Source organism: Choloepus didactylus, chromosome 3, assembly GCF_015220235.1.
Source record: "Choloepus didactylus isolate mChoDid1 chromosome 3, mChoDid1.pri, whole genome shotgun sequence".
In the NCBI taxonomy this organism is placed as follows: Eukaryota; Metazoa; Chordata; class Mammalia; order Pilosa; family Megalonychidae; genus Choloepus; species Choloepus didactylus.
Window position 1 is genome coordinate 180725181 of NC_051309.1, and position 18611 is coordinate 180743791.

General features: G+C 33.9%; 1 protein-coding gene across 5 annotated transcripts in view; it reads left to right on the forward strand.

Moving 5' to 3' along the window:
* The window catches only part of TLL1 (tolloid like 1), a 205666-nt gene that overhangs the window by 125132 nt on the left and 61923 nt on the right, over window positions 1-18611 (forward strand). For 4 of the 5 annotated variants that reach the window (XR_005215990.1, XM_037830965.1, XM_037830968.1 and 1 more), the window contains exon 9: window positions 3733-3848. Coding sequence is in view for 4 of the 5 variants with exons in the window: in XM_037830965.1 (XP_037686893.1) it covers window positions 3733-3848 (116 nt within the window). In the remaining variant the exon portion in view is untranslated. Of the gene's footprint in view, window positions 1-3732; window positions 3849-7364; window positions 7400-18611 lie in introns of those variants that run through there. The other variant, XM_037830969.1, reaches the window with a different exon arrangement.

Genomic DNA, 18611 nt, shown 5'->3' on the forward strand with positions numbered 1-18611 from the left:
CACTTCTATGGCCAAGCTGCTGTTCTTTCACATGCAAACCTTACTCAACTTATCTTCGGGATAAAGGCCAATTTTCTAAAAGGTATCCTTTAAGAATTGTCCCCTGTCCCCACCTTCAACCTCTTCTCTAGATATTTCCTGTGTAGCCTAATTTCTTACCACTACTTCCTTCTGCCCCTGGCACCACAAAATTGCTTGCCACTGCTTGTTCCTCCAGCCAGAACACTTAATAACAGCTCTTTGAGCCCTAGCTGGTCTTACGTTAACCTGCTACTTAAAATCTCCCCTGATCTCCTAAGACTCCCATGGCGGCAAATGCATATATGATCCTTCTCTTTATGTCTTGCTGTTTGAATTGCAGTTCACTTTTAATATGAGGCCCTAGAGTTTAAGCTTCTTGAGGCTTTTTCCTCATTGTATCCCGAATCTGATATAAATTAGATGCTCAATAAATAATTGTTGTATGCTTAAATATATACGCTTTAATATGTGAAAGGTACTGTACAAGGTGTTATGGACACAGGGGAGGAAGCCCAAACTATACATAAAAACAGCATAGAATTTGGGGGAACCATACAGACAATACAGTGTGGTGAGGAAGTAAATCTAAGCAGCAAAGGAGGCTAAAACAGTTCTGAGGAAGGACAATAACCCGGGCTGATACTGGATACAGAAGGCTTTCTTGAGCGTACACATGGGTTTTATCTTCAGGGCTGTTGAGGCCTTGCCTAGGCAGTTACTGCTGAAATATATTTTAAAATATTTCAGTAATTAATCTGGCTGTTATCAGATAATGATTTCAGATTCCTTTAAACTTCTCTTATTTTAAAATCATTTGAAATGTATTTTTATTCATTATATTTAAACCATTTGAGGGAGCCAAGGATGTAAGAATAATATAGATTAATTAGGTACTACTAAAGTAATTAGATTTCATTTTATTTCTTCCCCTAACCTAGGGTTTGTTCAAGATTCTTTGGAAAGAGACTTAGTGCTACCTATGTTTTCTTTAGTTTGGGTAAAATTAGGAACATGTTTCTATAGAATACGGAGAAGGAGAAGTGCTCAACCTTTGATATTTGGTGGATGTTATAGACATGTTGATGGGGAAAATGTTTGTTGATGAAAGTTCAGTCAGCTGTAAATTTAACCATATTATGAAAAGGACCAAATTTGTAATCATTCTTCACCAACACACAATCCAAGGGGCATTTATACAATTCAAGCTCAGTTTTCTATGCTAGAAGAAGAAAGATGTGTGTGGATTATCTCATTCAAAAGTGAGATCATTTAACAAATATTTTTAAGTTTAATGTCTTAATTATGTTTTGTTTTAGAGTAAGTTTTATAATTACAATGATAATGATAATTTGCCTCTTTATAACTCTCTATATTTTATGCTTTTTTCCTCCCATATGTGACCATAGAAGTGGTTGTAATTCAAAGCCACTTTCTAACCCTTAGGATGACACAGTCGTCTCCCACTTGTGGAAGAAGGTAGCTCAGGATTAAAAAGAAGATAAAGAAAGGCCATAAAGTAGTTTTGATAAAATTCTCTCATGATCATTATATATCATTGGATCCCTACAAAATAACCTTATGATGTACATGTTAATAAGATAGCTGTTTTACAGAAGAGGAACGTGGGGTGGAAGGTTATGAGACTTGCTTATAGGGACATAATTATTAAGTGGCAATGCCAGAACTTACTCCACCTTCCTTGCTAAATCAATAGACAGACTACATATTTTAAATTAGTTACAGTAGTGGCACCTAATCCTTGCTAATTTTCCTTTGGGACTTTGAATAATAAGTTTTCTTTTCATATCTGAGCAAAAATAAGCAAACGACCAGGAATATTGATCAAACATCTCTTGTAGTAAAGGGCATGTAGCCTGGGACTAACACATTTTTTGAGGGAAATTCACAACTGATCACAACTTAACTATAGGTATCTGCACTTACTGCATTAATAATCAAAAAACTGTATTATAGATTTATGTAGTTTTTAAGTTATATGCTGTAGTCTGTTCTATGTCTTACTTAGAGTCTATCATTTTATCTTTTAAATCAGAGCATGTTGTTTGTCTGTGTTTGTTGGTTAAATATATTTAATTGTTTTAATTCCACTTTGAGAAATCCACTACAAACATTCTCTGTGCCTTAGTGGAGCTTTTAATCATTCCAATGTTTATTTTTAAACTACTGTGAATTAGTATTTTTTCACTGAAACATGCTCAGCTCCCAAATGATTACTTAACATCTAAACTGAATCCTATTTAGAAGCACATTGTTTGCATTAGTAAATCTTAACAAATTTTCACATTTCCAGGCTTCTTGTAATGTTACATTTATCCAGTGCCTGAGATGATTCATAGAACAGTGCTTAACTATGTATTTTTGACCTTCAGCATTTTGCCTTGTTCTAAAGTTGCTTGTATCTGCCTATTCATCAAAATAAACATTGCTTACTCCTACATTAAATTTGTTTTGTGTGCCTTCATATCTGTGTTCTAAAGAAATATTTATATCAAATAACACTGTTTCAACAGTTCTGTTTTCTGCTCTCAAGGTTATCCTAATTTGTCATCTAACTCCAGATATTGAGTCATTTATAATTTATCGAGAATTTGATGAGACAAGAGTTCATCTGTTGGTAGCCATGGCTCTGTAATATGGTAATATATGAATTTTGACTGCAGTCTCCTTCATAGAAAACTGAGCTTTCAAATTGTTGAATGGAGGTTATAGAGACAACTGGCTGCAGTGAAGGAATTATTCTGGAATTAAGGGTCAGAGAGCAGTTTAGGTTCATCTGGCCCTCATGCCATGTCCTGTAAAGCATTAGATAAGGGTTCTGCCCACCAGCTTTGGCTGAACCAATGAGCTAATGTTACCCTGCTTGTGCCTGTGTTGAAATGGCCCTGGAAGTGTAAATCACACAGATTCCAAGGTCATGCATTGGATAATTTGCTATTTCAAAGAATGATAATTGCTTTCAAGAAATTAGGTTTAGTAAGAGGAAAATACAATAATTTCTTTTCTAGCAATTTCTACTTATGACCAACAGATAAGAAATGGGATATACATGTCTATATTTTATTGGAAAATTAGAATTTTCCATGATATTTATCTTCCATTTTACCTTTTTTGGCTTAGTTTGAGAAAATTCTTCATTGCGTATGACACTTTGGTACTTCTTAATTGACTGCTTATTAGTTATTAAGTTTTATTTTTAAAACACTTATATGGTATCATTATTAAATTTAGCCTCACTTCACACTGAACGTATTAATGGAATGTTTTATGTGGTCCCAGAGCCAAGTCAACTAGGCACTGCTGGCTTGAATGGGAATATGGCCAACCTTTAAGTTGGCTCCTGGCTGCTTGAGAATGAATAAGAATGTTTCCATGAGGAAGAACTTGACAAATATAAGATCACTCATCTCATAGTTTTGCCTCCTTGTCAGCCCTAGTGTTGGCATTAAGTATACTGAAATTTTGGTGAAATATGAAAAAAAAATTGATTGAGAAAGGAAAGGCATTTCTTACATTGTATTTGTAGAAAATACAAATATATATGCTTGTCTTTAACCAAAACAACTCAAGGCTTTGTTTAAGATATCCATGTCCTTCATAAAAATTAAAGAATGATCTTTTTCTTTTCCAGAAACGATGGATAAGTTGTCCTCCTTTTTTAAATCAACTGTGTCTATATGTTTTCCCTTTCAGCCTGTGGGGAAACTCTGCAAGAATCCTACGGCAACCTTTCCTCCCCAGGATTTCCAAACGGCTACCCTTCTTACACACACTGCATCTGGAGAGTTTCTGTAACTCCAGGAGAGAAGGTACTTTCAGCCGTCAGGGGTTCTATTTTAGTCTCATCCAGATACAAAGGTTCAGTCATCTTTTAAATGTAATTTGCTTCATTTTTTCTTCTTAGTTGATTCTTCAAATACAAGACTTAAAAGCTCAGAAAATTTATAGTGGCAATTATTCAAACTCCAGAAGTTATTTGCAAGATATTATTTTTAAAGTTTAAAAAAGTGATATAAAAGGGCTAAAAAGTGTGAACTCAGACCCAATGCAATTAAGCTAAAATTTAGCATCACAAAGATAATTAGAAAAATTCCCATGCATTTGAAATTTAAGAAACATGTCTACATATTTATTTCAGCAAAGCAGAAATTATAATGAAAAATATAAATTATTTTGAACTGTAATTTAACAAAACTGCTACATATCAATCTTGTAGGATGCAACTAAAGAAGTACATAAAAGGAAATTTGCAGACTTAAATGCTTATGTTAGGAATGGCCCAGCACTAATGAGCTATATATCCATAAAGAGAAGTTAGAAAAATAATGGTAAATAAACAGAAAGTTATTTGAAACGAATAATAAAATGTGAAATTAGTGACATGAAAATAACATGCAGTACAAAGCATGAACAAAAGTGGTTCTTTCAATTTTCCTTAAAAAACAAGAAAACAGATGAAATGATATATTAAGAAAAATAAATTATAACAAAGGAGGTACAGTTATCTAGTACTTGGAATAAAAAGTTTATTTTAATCATTAATGACTTAGGTACCAAAATGAGAAGAAAAGGGTATTTCAAACAATATTATGCCCATAAATTAGAGTTTGGATGAAATTCCAGTAAAAATGTTAGTCATTAAATTCTTATACAAAGATATAACCATTAAAGATATTTTATTATTGTCAATTGAATTATTAGTTGAAATTGATTCAAAGAAGAAAATCCAGGCTCAGTTGTCTTCATAGGTAGATTCTCCCTAACATTCAAGTAGGAAATAATTGTAATTATAATTAATTATAATTTTTATTATGTTAGTTACTCTTCCAAGTAATAAAAAAGAGGATGCTCTTTATATGGCTGACACAACTTTGAAACCAATGAGAAGGATGCTGTAAGAAAGGAAACCAGATTCAGACATGAATATGGATGCAAAATTCCCCCAAAATGAATAAACCAAATGCAGATACACACATACACACACACACAAACACACCCACAAAACACCATATCAAGGAGTTGTTTTTATTTGAGGAATGCAAGATCAGTTTTATTAGAAAATTAAAATAGTTTACCATACTAACAGGTTAGATCAAGAAAAAAGCATGTGTTAATTATCTAACAACAGCAGCAGCAGCAGCAACAAATAAAGCTCAACAAATTGAGAATGAAAGGATACTTCCTTAATATGAGAAAGGTGAACTGCAAGAAATTATAGCAAATACTACTTGTTTTAGTTTTCTTGTTGCTGAAGAAAGTACCATGCAATGTGATGGCTTAAACAATGGGAATTTATTTGCTCACAGTTTTGAGGCTAGGGGAAGTCCATATCAAGGCATCATCAAGGCCATGGATTCTTCCCAATGACTGATGTTCTGGGGCTGGCTGCAGGCAATCCTCAGTCCTGGGCTCCTCTGTCACGAAAAAATGCACATACTCCTGGCCTCTCCCCTCTCTTCCTGTTCTGTTGACTTTCATATTCTGGTTGCCCCCTCTGTGGCTTTCTTTATATCTGTCTGAATTTTATTCTGCTTATAAAGGACTCCAGTAATAGGATTAAGATGCATCCTAATTTATTTGGACCACACCATAACTGAAATAACCTCATTCAAAAGTCCTACTTACAATGGATTCACACCCACAGGAATGGATTAAGTTTAAATGTATGCTTTTCTGGGGTACTGAGTTCCAAACCACCACAATTCCCAAAAGTATTTCTTTTGCAGTAAGAGAATGGAATAAAAACATACAAGGATTGAAAAGGAATTCACCAAATTCCTTTTATCAGATTTAGTTGATTTTATTGATTATAGAATTTAAAATTATTAAGAACTGAAATCAATGATTTCTGGATTCATTCTTGTATGTTAGTCTTACATAGGTCTTCCCAGCCTATGATAGCAGTTAAAGAAAGTTGGGCGTCCCCGATCATTGAAATTTGTGAAGAGATGGCATGGGTATGGAGCTGGCCAGGTTGTTGCAGTACTCACAACGAATACTCTTTGAGTGAAGCACTTTTGTATCATAAATAATTATTACACTGAAAAAAGTTATAGCTGAACTGCTCACATGACTATATAGATAGTTCCTTATACCATTTTTTTATTTAAGAATTAGAAGTCCCTGTTGTTATGTGGTCATAGGTGTTGCTTTATTTCTCTGTAGGTACTTTTAATAAGCACTTGAAAATATATTATGAAAATTATTTTTAAAAAGATACTGAAGAGCAAACTACAAAGATAATAGAGCTTGAAGGCAAGATTTAAAAGAATACATGCTTTTTAAAAGTTAAGCACTAAAGAATATGAACAGTTTTTTAACAAGATTAATTAATTACATCAGCTCCTAGAAAAGTGAATCATATTTATTTTGAAAGAGAAGTCTAAGAAGCAATCCTAATGGGAAGGGTACTTCAACTAAATAGGAGGAACTTTGTCTGTTCTAATACAATGTTCGTTAATTTGGTATCCTTTCTATACCAGCCTATTTTCCTTAATGAAGTCATATTTAACTAGTGTTTTTATCCTCCTCCCCAAACAAAAAAGAATCCTAGAATATTTTAATTCAGATTGTGCCCTCTGATATTTGATGCTATTATTCTGTAGTATTTTTGTTAATCCTATATTTTTTTCATGCATATGAAAAAATAGTATTCTTTTTTGTAGTTAATAGTTTTTTCACTATATGCAGATATTTACCAACTTTTTTATTCAACATTTCTTCTTGCATTTCAGATTTCCACCCTGGTTCATTTTGGTTCTACCTGTATTTTGTGACTTAGATTTCTTTTTTTCTGTAATGCAGTTTTATTGAGATATATTCACATACAAGATAATCATCTGAAGCATACAATCATTATTCACAGTATCATCAGGTAGTTGTGCATTTGTCACCATGATTAACTTTTAAACATTTTCATTACTCCAAGAAAAAAATAAAAATAAGAAAAAATTAAAAAATAAATGAAGAACACCCAAAACATCCCAGGCCCCTTAACACCCCTCCCCATTATTTATTTATTTTCTTTGTTTTCTTACTCATCTGTCCACACACTGGATAAAGGGAGTGTCAGTTGCAAGGTTTTGCAATTATGCAGTCACACCTTAAGAGCTATATAGTTATGCAGTAATCTTCAAGAATCAATGCTATTGGATTACAGTTCAACATTTCCAGGTATTTCCTTCTAGCTATTCTAATACATTAAAAATTACAAAGGAATGTCTATATAAGGCATGAGAATAACCTCCAGAATGACCTCTTGACTCTGTTTGAAATCTCTCAGCCGCTGAAACTCTATTCTGTTTCATTTCTTTTTCCCCTTTTAGCCCAAGAAGACTTTCTCAGTCCCATGATGCCGGGTCAAGGCTCATCCCCAGGAGTCATGTCCCACATTGCCAGGAGATTTACACCCCTGGGAGTCATGTCTCATGTAGCGGGGAGACAGTGAGTTTACCTGCTGAGTTGGCTCAGAGAGATAGGCCAAATCTGAACAACAAAAGAGGTTTTCTGGGGATGACTCTTAGGCATAAGTATATGTAGGCTTAGCTTCTCCTTTGTTGGAATACATTTCATAGGGCAAGCACCAAGATCGAGGGCTTGACCTATTAAATTGATGGTCACCATTGCTTGTGAGAATATCAGGAATTCTCCTGATGGGGAAGTTTAATATTTCCACATTTTTCCCCAGTCCCTCAAGGGGGCTTTGCAAATGCTTTTTAACTCTCTGCCCAAATTACTCTGGGATGAATCAGACTATCACACTAACCTGTACAAACCAACAAGATCTCACTCCCTATTCAAGATTCCATGTAATTATGGTGTTTGAATAAACTGACTGTACAAGTTAAACTGGATGGTGTACTACAGAAAATATAAATTTTGCACCAAATAAATATGTATTTGATCTCATACAGAAGTTAAAGTTTTAAACACTGTCGATATCATCCTTTACCCTTTAGTCTGATTTCCCTTAGTGCTAGCCAGATCAGCTTCAGTGATATCTTTAATTGAAGTCTGATCTCTCTTTCAGCTTTTTAAACAGTTGCTGGATGGGGTAATACTGACTTCCCTAACTGCAGAATTTTAGCTCTGAGTCTCAGGTGTCACACAGTTACCAAAAGTCACACAGATATCCAAAGGGAACAAACAGGTTATACACAAAGAGCCCAGCATCTCAGAATTTAGAAATAACTGTAACAACTCAGAAATATATGTGACTGCTGTAAGAGCTTACAGTCTAGGAACCTATATAATGAGCCTTCCCCTGACAGTCTGTGCTCTTGAATTTAGTTTTAAGAGTTTGCACATATTTCTTCCATTAAGTGAGACAATATAATATTAGTGTTTTCATTTCTGGCTTATTTAACTCAACATACTGTCCTCAGGGTTCATTCATCTAGTTGCATGTCTCACAACTTTTTTTCTTGCAGCCACACAATATTCCACTGTATGCCTACACCACAGTTCGTCTTCCTGTTCATCAGTTGATGTACCCTGAGGCCACCCACATCCATCACAAATTGTGAATACTGCCCCCCATAAATTACAGTGTACAAATGTCCATTCATGTCCCTGTTTTCGGTTCTTCCAAGCATATACAGGATCATATGGCAGCCTATACTTGGCCTCCTGTAGAACCAAAACACTGCCCTCCAGATGGGGTGCACCATTCTACTTCCTTACCAACAGTGAATAGGTACATGCCTCTCTCCACATTTTCTCCAGCACTTGTATCTCTCTATTTTTTAAATAGTTTTATTCAAACACCATACAATCCATCCTAAGTAAACAATCAATGGTTCCTGTTATACTCACATAGTTACGCATTCACCACCACAATCTATATGAGGACATTTCCATTTTTTCTGCAAAGAAAAAGAAGAGGGAAAAAAATGAGGAATAAAAAATATATAAAATAAAAAAAAAATGTAAAAAGGAGAAAGAACAACATAACACTGAGAATCCCGTACCTCTCCCTTATATCCCTCTCTCATTGACATTTAGCTTTTGTATATTGCCTTTGTTATATTTCATGGAACTATATTACAATGTTACTCTTAATTATAGACTCTAATTTGCATTGATTGTATTTTTCCATATACCATCCCATTTTTAGCACCTTGCAATGTTGACATTTATTTGTTCTCCTTCATGTAAAAACATTCTTATGTTGGTACATTTTCATTGTCCTCACTAGGTTTTGCTATGTTTACAGTCCAGTCCTTATCTTCTATCTTTCCATACAAGCTCCTAGACATCCTCTTCCAACCCTACTCACACTCAGCTTTGTTCAGCATACTTATACTTTTGTGCTACCATCTACTATTTTGTCTTTTGGATTTTGTATGTCTTATCTTATTTTATTTTTATTTTTTTCTCTCTCTCTTTTTACCCTTAATGATAGTCTTCATTCTATATGGTTCTCCAAATCTTTCTTTCCTGTCTTTTCCTATCTGCCTGTAATGCTCCCTTTAGTATTTCTTGTAGAGCATGTATCTTGTTCACAAACTCTCCCAGTGTCTGTTTGTCTGAAAATATTTTAAATTCTCCCTCATTTTTGAAGGACAGTTTTGCCATACATAGATTTCTGGTTGGCAATTTTTCTCTTTCAGTATCTTAAATATATCATGCCACTGCCTTCTTGCCTTCCTTATTTCTGCGAAGAAATCCACTTCTTGTCGAGCTTCCCTTGTATGTGATAGACCACCTTTCTCTTGCTGCTTTCAGAATACTCTATTTTTCTTTGACATTTGGTAATATTAGTAACACATGTCTTGGGGTAGGTCTATTTAGATCTATTCTGTTTGGGGTGCACTGCACTTCTTGAATCTGTAATTTTGTGTCTTTCATAAGAGATGGGAAATTTTCCATGATTATTTCCTCCATTATTCTTTCTGTCCCTTTTCCCTTCTCTTCTCCTTTTGGGACACCTGTGACATGTATATTGATGTGCTTAATGTTGTCATTCAATTCCCTGACACCCTTCTCATATTTTTTCCTTCTTTTCCCTATCTGTTACTTTGTGTGTAGAATTTCAGCTGTTTTGTTCTCTAGTTCACTAATCCTTTATTCTGCCTCTTCAAATCTGCTGTTGTAAGTCTCCATTGTGTTTTTCCTCTTTTATTATGTATTTCATTCCCATAAGTACTGCCAATTTTTTCAAACATTTGAGTTCTTTCTTATTTTCACCCAATGTCTGCTTTATATTCTTCTTCACTTTTGCCATATATTCACTCAACTCGTTGATTTGATTTTTGAATTGATTTAGCATGTTTGTTTGGATATCTTTAATTAGTTGTTTCATCTCCTATATCTCATTTGAAGTGTTTTTTGTTCCTTTGACAGAGTCATGTCTTTGTTTTTTCTAGTGTGACTCATAATTTTTCATTGGTGTCTAAACATCTGGTTTCCTTGATTTATTTATTCTAGAGGTTGTTTTTACTCTATTATCTAGGGGTTTCTTGTTGGTTGGCCTTGCTCTGTATCTGTTCTTTGGCATTCAGTTCAACTTATTCTAGACTTCTAGCATAGCTTCTGTTTAACTGATCAGAATTTTTTAGTCCTTTATATTTTCGTTCTTGTCCTGCCTATTTGGAAACTTCTTTTTTTTTTTTTTTCCTGTGGAAATCTATGGAGAAATGATCAACCCCAAACAGATTTTCTGAGACTAGAGAGACCCAGGTCTCAGGAGGAGTGTGTAATCAGTATCAAGTTTCTCTGGGGATGAGACCCAGAAGGTTGTCAGACTTTTCCTGTGAGGCCTCTAGACTGTGCTTTTCCTATCCTGCCAAGCAGGTGGTGCTTGTCAGCCAATAGCTCCCTACTGCTGTAAGAGGTGTGGTGCCATTAATTCTCAGCAGACCCTTTCCCTGCCAGGTGTGTGGTTTGAGGGTGAGTCAGAAGACATGCTTAAGCTGTTTCTGTTTTTGTTTTTCCAGACCCTGTGGTCTGAATCCTGTGAAGGAGGGCCACCATTTGAGCAGGGCTGCACCCCACCTTTTCTTGGGGAAGTTATACCCTTTACAGAATTATTGCCTTCACTTGACTTCTTACTTTATTTCTCAGGCCTATTTTAACTCCACCCATGCCTGCCTCAGAAATGACAATTAAAAATGCCTGAGGCTTTCTCTAATGAGCTACTTAGAATAGTTTTTAAAAAGAGAAATAAAAATCCCCTTTTCAGAGGCAGTCCCCAGCCCCCAAGGTTTTCAGTCAAAAGCTGGAGTTGGAACCCAACTTTATGTACCCCTTTTCTTGGGCCACAGCCCTTTTCCAGTATTCTGAGCCTGGCCAGCTCCAAGAGTGTTGGTATTTATTTATTTATTTATTTACCATCAACCCCACTCCCTCTCTGCCAAGGGGGCTTCAGTGTTGCTTCTTGCTTGTTCTGGGTCTATCTGTGCTCGTAGCTTGTATTCAGTAGTCCAAAGTTGTTAGTTAAAGCCACTATTGATGCCTGGTTGAACAACCTTCCTTTGTTCTGAGCAGAAATGGCTTCTTTTTCCCGTAGGGAAGTGTTCCAACTCAGCCTGCCATGTCCACTGGGGAGGGGATCCCTCTCAGTTTGGGGTCTTTACTTACAGTTCTATGCTTTTGCCCATTCCAGAATGGTGTGTCATGTGTGTCCAGTCACAGATGTCCCCCAAACTGTTGTTCCAGACTATTTACTAGTTGTTCATGGCTGTTTACTAACTGCTCTAGAAGACTAACTAATTTCCACATCTCCCTATACTGCCATCTTGCCCTACCTTTGATTTCTTTTTTTTTTTTTAATGAGTATTGTTTGGTGTTATTTTCTCTGTTTGAAAATGTAGACTGATTTTTTAAATTGTATTCATGAAAATATAGTTTCACTGGATGTAGTCAATGAACCTTGTTGAAAATCAAAACTTGTAGAAATATTTTCATTTGAAATAACTCTTAATGTAGAATCCTGGAAATAAAAGTTATCAAAATTGATTCAGTGGGCAGAGAAATATAATTAACTTAATAATCATGTAAAATAAATTGACAAAGAATTACTTATAAAATGATGCTTCTTGCAGATGATTTCTCAACATAGTTTTTTTAATTAAAAAATTTCATTATCAAAATACAATTAAATCTAAGCAAGCTGTATAATTTTTAAGTAACAGCAATTGCAAGGTGTTTGATTACAGTAATATGAGAACAGTTCACTATTAGAAATCTGTTAATTTGTTAAATTAATAGTTGGCCAAAAACGGTCTCAAAATTATTATAAATACTGGAAACACTATAATCAATATGCATATTTGGTGCATAATAATAAAATAATTCAGTGAATTAGGAGTGGAGGGATTTTTTTTTCACTCTGTTAAAGAGAGCCTAATATTTCTCAGGTGTCGTGCTGAATGTTTTTAATCTAGTCAACACACCCTTGATTTTAGGTACTATAATTATCTCAATTTTACATTTTGAAGAAATTAAACCTTTGAATGGACTGAGTAACTTCCATAACATTTGGCAGAGCTAATCATTAAATTTTTCTGAAGAATCAATTGAAACAAACAAGAGTAGAGGCGATCAAATAAAGACAAATATATTTAAATGTAACAGAATTTGAAAACTGGAGTCTCTAGTGTGAGGTAGAATAAACATAATTACATTTCATATACCTGGGTATGTAAACATATAACTTGTCAGTTTTTTCCAAATGAATGTATCATTTAAATGTTCTCCCAAATAATTTTTGTTTTGTACTGAGACCAAAATAAAAGGGTCGACATAACTGAGGCAATTTGAAATTAATATTAATGAGGAGGAGTGGACTACACCCTGAGAGGGTAGAATAACATTGTAAGGCTTCAGTAATTCAAAATATTTGGTAATGGCAAAATAAATTTCTGGATCAGTGGAACAAAATTAAAAGGCCAGGTTCATTCCTAAAGGCATAGAAGACTTTTGTCATATACTTGTTTATAAAGGTGATTTTTTTTTCAAATAAATTGAGAAAACAGAATTTTTCAATAATAATACTCAGATTATTTTTAAGTATTTGTGAAAATAATTAAACTTTTACTTCATACTATACATTTTTTCTGAAGAAAACATGTTTTGAAAATTATTCTAGGAAAGAAATCTTGGGTATGTGAACTGAAAATAAGAATTTGTAAAATAATAACTTATTAGAATTATTTACATACTTTTTAAATATTTGCTATAAAAATACAAAAGCACAAGTAAAAATCAAAATGAAAAAAATTAACATCACATGTGCATGAAAAGATTAGTATTTTTAGTGTGCAAAGAACCATTATAAAACAATAAGGAAAAGATTAGCCCTACAGTAGATTATGGAAACAGAAAATTTATTAAAGTGCTAGTGCAGATATTCAATCAATGTATCAAATTATGGTTGCTCTCACTCATTATTAAAGAAATGCTATTTGAACAAAAATGTTTTGTTGTATTTTACGTATCTGGTTGTCAAAGGCGAAACACAATGGTAATATCAAGTGACCGTGATGATAGATAGCTCTTGGAAGTAGAAATTGAAATAACCTTTCTTAAATGACGTTTGGTAACTTGCATCAAATCTTTTAAAATCTGCCCTTATTTTACCTGGAAATATTTCTACTGTAATTATCTGAGATGTGTACAATGATAGATTTATTGATAATAATGAACAATTGGAAACAAAATAAATTTTGAAAGCTAAAAGAACAAAACTGACTTGAGAAAATGCATAATATTTTGTGAAATTTTAAAAGCAGGTTAAAAATCAAAACAGGGAAAGGTCTAATATTTAAATTATTGTATTAGAAAATTATGGAAGAATGTATACCATAACATTTGTTTATTTCTACCTGGTGGGATTACAAATAGTTTTTTTTTTTTTTTTAACTTCATCGTTTTCTCTGTTTATACAATAAGCATATATTAGTTTCTGTAGGAAATAATATTCTTTCAGAAAATTAGGCAGTCTCTTCAAATGTATGCTGGCCTAAGATAGAGCTTCCCAAGATAAAGACAGATTCTACTAAAGTCTAAGGCTGTTCTTGATTTGTCACAGTTCATGCTGGTAAAAATCCATAATATGCAGCTGAGAATGTAGCTGTGTTGAGCCGGTACAAGCACATAATATTGATTCTTTAGTCCCTTAAAATTAATTGACCTTTGAACAAGGGCAGGTTTCTTCTGTCTTGAAGAGAGTTAATGTTTTCTCTTTTTCTGTAAAACCCATTCAAAAACTATCCTTTGACCACTTTATTTTTTAGAAAATTTTCTTTTTAACCACTCATCCATGGTCTACACATATGGGGTCAGTTGACAATATAGCATTTATATTTCCCAATACATTGCTTCAATCTAGCAATTATGTAGGTAAATCATTGTTTCTGTTAAATTAATGTCTTCTGGTGTGTGACAGAAACCCTTGCTGTCAAGAATCTTATAAACTTATCATGGGGACAAGACCCTATAATAGGCCAAACTCTGAAAAATAACTGAAGAAAGCAAGGTACAATTTGTTATGGATTCACAGAAGGAGGACTGCCCAGGTCTTGTTGGGAGAGCCACACGTGACTGAAGAGATAGTTGCATTTGCTATGGACATTGACATATATGAAGAGTTACAAGGAGCAGGGAATGGGTATGCAGAATCTTAGTAGAATAATGTACTCCTTGGCTAAAGGAATGGAAGCTGAATGTGGGGTGCTTTATCACAGCATAACAGCAAGAATTTTAGGATGAGCAAGACAAAGGTATTTATATGGGAAAGTGAAAGACAAGACCAAAAAGGTGGGTTATAACCCTAAAGCCTTTGGTGCCCAGCCTTAGCAATTTATATGGTGTTGACTGAAGCAACATGCCAGGATGGGATCCAGGTTTTATTAGGATTAAGGTGGTCACCGGTCAAAGATGAATTGGAGAAGAGTGAAACTGGAAACTGAAAGCACGTTTTTGAAGATAGTGCAGTATACCCAGAAAGGCAGTATGAAAGGCACTGGCAGAGAAAAAGGAAGGCGGAGGCATTTTTAGGGGACATTTCAGAACGTCATCTCTGTAAGTTGGCAATCCAACTGATCTCCCCAATGGGGATAAAGGAAAGGGAGGTATGAAACATGTTTCACTGACTTTTCATCCTGATTGAATGGTTGGCAGTGTCAAACCAAAATATCTAGATCCAGATATTTTCTTGTAGGTTTTAGGCATAAAATGACTTTCAATAGCATAACCCAACTTCTCTTTTTCACCTATTATATAATTAGGCTCAGATGGAGTTGGGGATCTGCCTGAGGTCACAAACTAGTCAATGACAGGCAGAGATTAAACTGAGGCCCCAGGTCTTCCTGTTCATTCTTTTGATTTTTGTCATCCCTGACTTTAACATGGTGACTTCACTGTGAAACAAAGTTAAGCTTACATTTTTAGGTTTCTCAACATTTAAATGTGATTATTACTTCATTTTATATTTGTTTCCAGTTTTTACGTTGTGAGGGATGCCCAAATATGTACCTCAAAAGTAATAACACGAGTCTTAATGCTTCAGGATTGTCTGAGTTTTCCTGCACATTATCCAGTTAAATCCTTGTGATTTAATGTTGGTGATATAGACCTGATAATGTGATCTCCATTTTACAACAAGAAAATTCATTCAGCCTCAGAAAGGTTAACTAGTGTAGCAAACTGAGAAGCTAGACTTTGAACCCAGGTCTTTTAACTCCCAATCAAGAACAACTTCTTATAGGATAAGATGCAGTTATTCCCCTTTTAACATTATGCAATTTCAGAACTGAATAAAACCTTAAAAATCAACGAATCCAGACATTGGCAAACTTTTTCTGAAAAGGACAGATAATAAGCACTTTTGGCTTTGCAGGCCATACAGTCTTTGTCTCACCTTCTCAACGTTAACCATTGTGGCACAAAAGCAGCCATAAACACTATTGTGAATTAATGGATGTGGCTGGGTTCCAGTAAAATTTTATTTACCAAACAGGCTTTTGACCATTTTTGCTGACCTCTTATACTAACCTGGTTTCTCAGAATAAAATTGCGATCTACTCTAGAGAGTTTATTAGACTTGTCTGATAGCCAAGTAATCTATTTTATCTTGATACTTTTGTTTCTAATATTCTCTTTAAAGAGGCATTTAATAACATCAGTCTAATTGTAATGTATCTTTCCTGTTCTCAGCACTATAAGGTATAAATGTTATTCTAATTGATCCCTTTACAGTGCTGTAGAATTTGTTTACGTAGTCAATAATGTCTTAATTGTGCTGGCAAAAGGTCATTGATTGTAACACTCTCTGTAGACTTGCAGCCATTCAGTCCCTTGATCTGTTGATCCGCCCTTCTTCAAGATTCTTTACTCTGCAGCTTTACAGAACAAAGTATTTAATAAGCAAAATCAATAGCAATTATCCACTTTTCTGAAAAGCAACTAAGACTCCTAATAGATATCAGGAAATCTTAGAACTATTCCTTATGTCTCTCTCAATTCCATGATTCAAGTGAGTTAATATAAATTTCAAGGAGATACATAAGTTTGATGTCCGAAATGAAAGATTTATATAATTATATACGTAGTTTTCATATTGTTATTTTTTTAAGAGGCATGTCATGTTTACGTAAAATAGCATAATATTAAAAAAAGCAAATATTTTCCCAGTGCTTTCGATCTGCAATTCAAGTATGGATTTTGCTAGCAACCTTAGTCAAAGGCCAGAATTTTATTTTTACAGAGACCTAAGATTTGATTTTTGGAAACCTATCTTTATTACATTTTCTGCTTCTAAAGGACTCTATGTTTTATATTAAAGTCAGGCCAGTTTTGTTCCTCCATGGTGCTTGACGTTTAAAGTAGATTAAAAACAAGATAGGAAACTTTTCTGGTCAGAGTTATCACTTTTCCAACTGTGTGTGTGTGTGTGTGTGTGTGTGTGTGTACTAAGTCTTAAAATGTTAACTATTTGTTAGGTATCGAAACATAGTTTTCAGTTGGGTAACTTTTGATGATATACACACTTCCAGTTTACCTGATTTTTCCCTATTTAGGAGGAAATTGAAACTATGGGCACACCATTATAAAACTCTCCTTTTAAATCCAAGAGGGAAGCCACGAAATGAACCTTGGGATCTACTGTTTGTGTCTGTGGTCCAGTTTTGCTGTCTCTTCTGTGTAAACAGTTGTTGTATTATCATATATGGTTAAAATCTGGGTAGTTCCTACAAGGAGAATGTAAATATGGAATGAAACAATATCACACAGTGGTAGTATTCTGTATTTGTAGCAGACTTAAAGTAAACACAAAGTTAAGAGTAAAAGGCAGAAATTATTTCCTAGTTGATTCCTAAGGATAATCTAATGTTGTACTGGTATTCAGATAATGAGGAGAAAATGTATTAGGAACTTCATAAAGTAATTTAGGTATTAAAGCATTTTGATAAACAAATGTTGAGGATTATTGAAGAGGGAAATGATTAGTGGTGTTTCTGTAGATATTTTGGAAATTTTTGCAAACATTTTTGGAGAATATTTAGAATGATAAAATTAGGCAAAGGAAAAGTAGAAGAAGGAAAAAAGAAAAATACAAATAAGGAAGATAAAAATAAATGAGAAATTCTATAGGAAAAAAAAAAAAAAGGCAAATTATGCCACAACCTAATGCTTTACATTTTTTAAAAAGAAAGTCTCTATTTTTTATCCTTGGTTGATTTCAGCTCTTTGTAATCAAGGAAACACTGCTTCAGAAACTGAGATATGCTAAAGTAGGTTGAATTTAATGGTGAAATGTTGATGCCGATATAAAGTACAACTGACTTTCATTATGCCTGGATAAATTCTTAATTTCTAGCTCTGCAGTCAAAAGAAGATAATCTATGTAGACAATTAAAACCAACTTTAGTGAACAATTTTATCAGTGGCCATTATGGTACCTAGATACAAGATTACATGGAAAATATTTATAGTTATGCTATATATTCACTTAGGGAAGGAGTAAACTAGTTAAGGATTGATTTAACATAATAGTACTTAATTTGTGGTTAAATATTGTGCTCAAGACAGGGGAAAACATACTTTCCAACACAGAATGGACACTTTGCTTTTCTAGTATGTGGGTTCAAAATTGATTACTTATATTTTTTCTTTTTCTTTTTTTTGTCATTCCTTGCGAGAATTTTCTTAACTCAGCTTTTTGTATTGTCACAAAAGACTTATTTGATTATTTTTATAAACTCTCGTTGTATAGTGTTTCAAACACTCATAACTTGTTGCATTTGGCAGAAGTCTGTTTTAATTTCTGGAGTAAAAAACAGGTTCATGTGCGCCTTAAGGGCTTTAGATATTTCAAGCAGAATAGAGTTAGAATTAATTTTTGAATGTAAAATATAATTTCCCAAATGAATTTGACTTCATCAGGTAAGTGCATTTCTCATGTTAGTTTGACTCTACTTTTGTTGTAATCAATTAAAGTTTATTACTTGCAAAGTAAAGTTCATTTATAAAACCGTAAGAATGCTATTTTTCCTATAATTGTGCATGAATTATCTTAAGAAAAAGCAGCATTATTGCAAAACAAAATACATAATAAATGATCATGGACA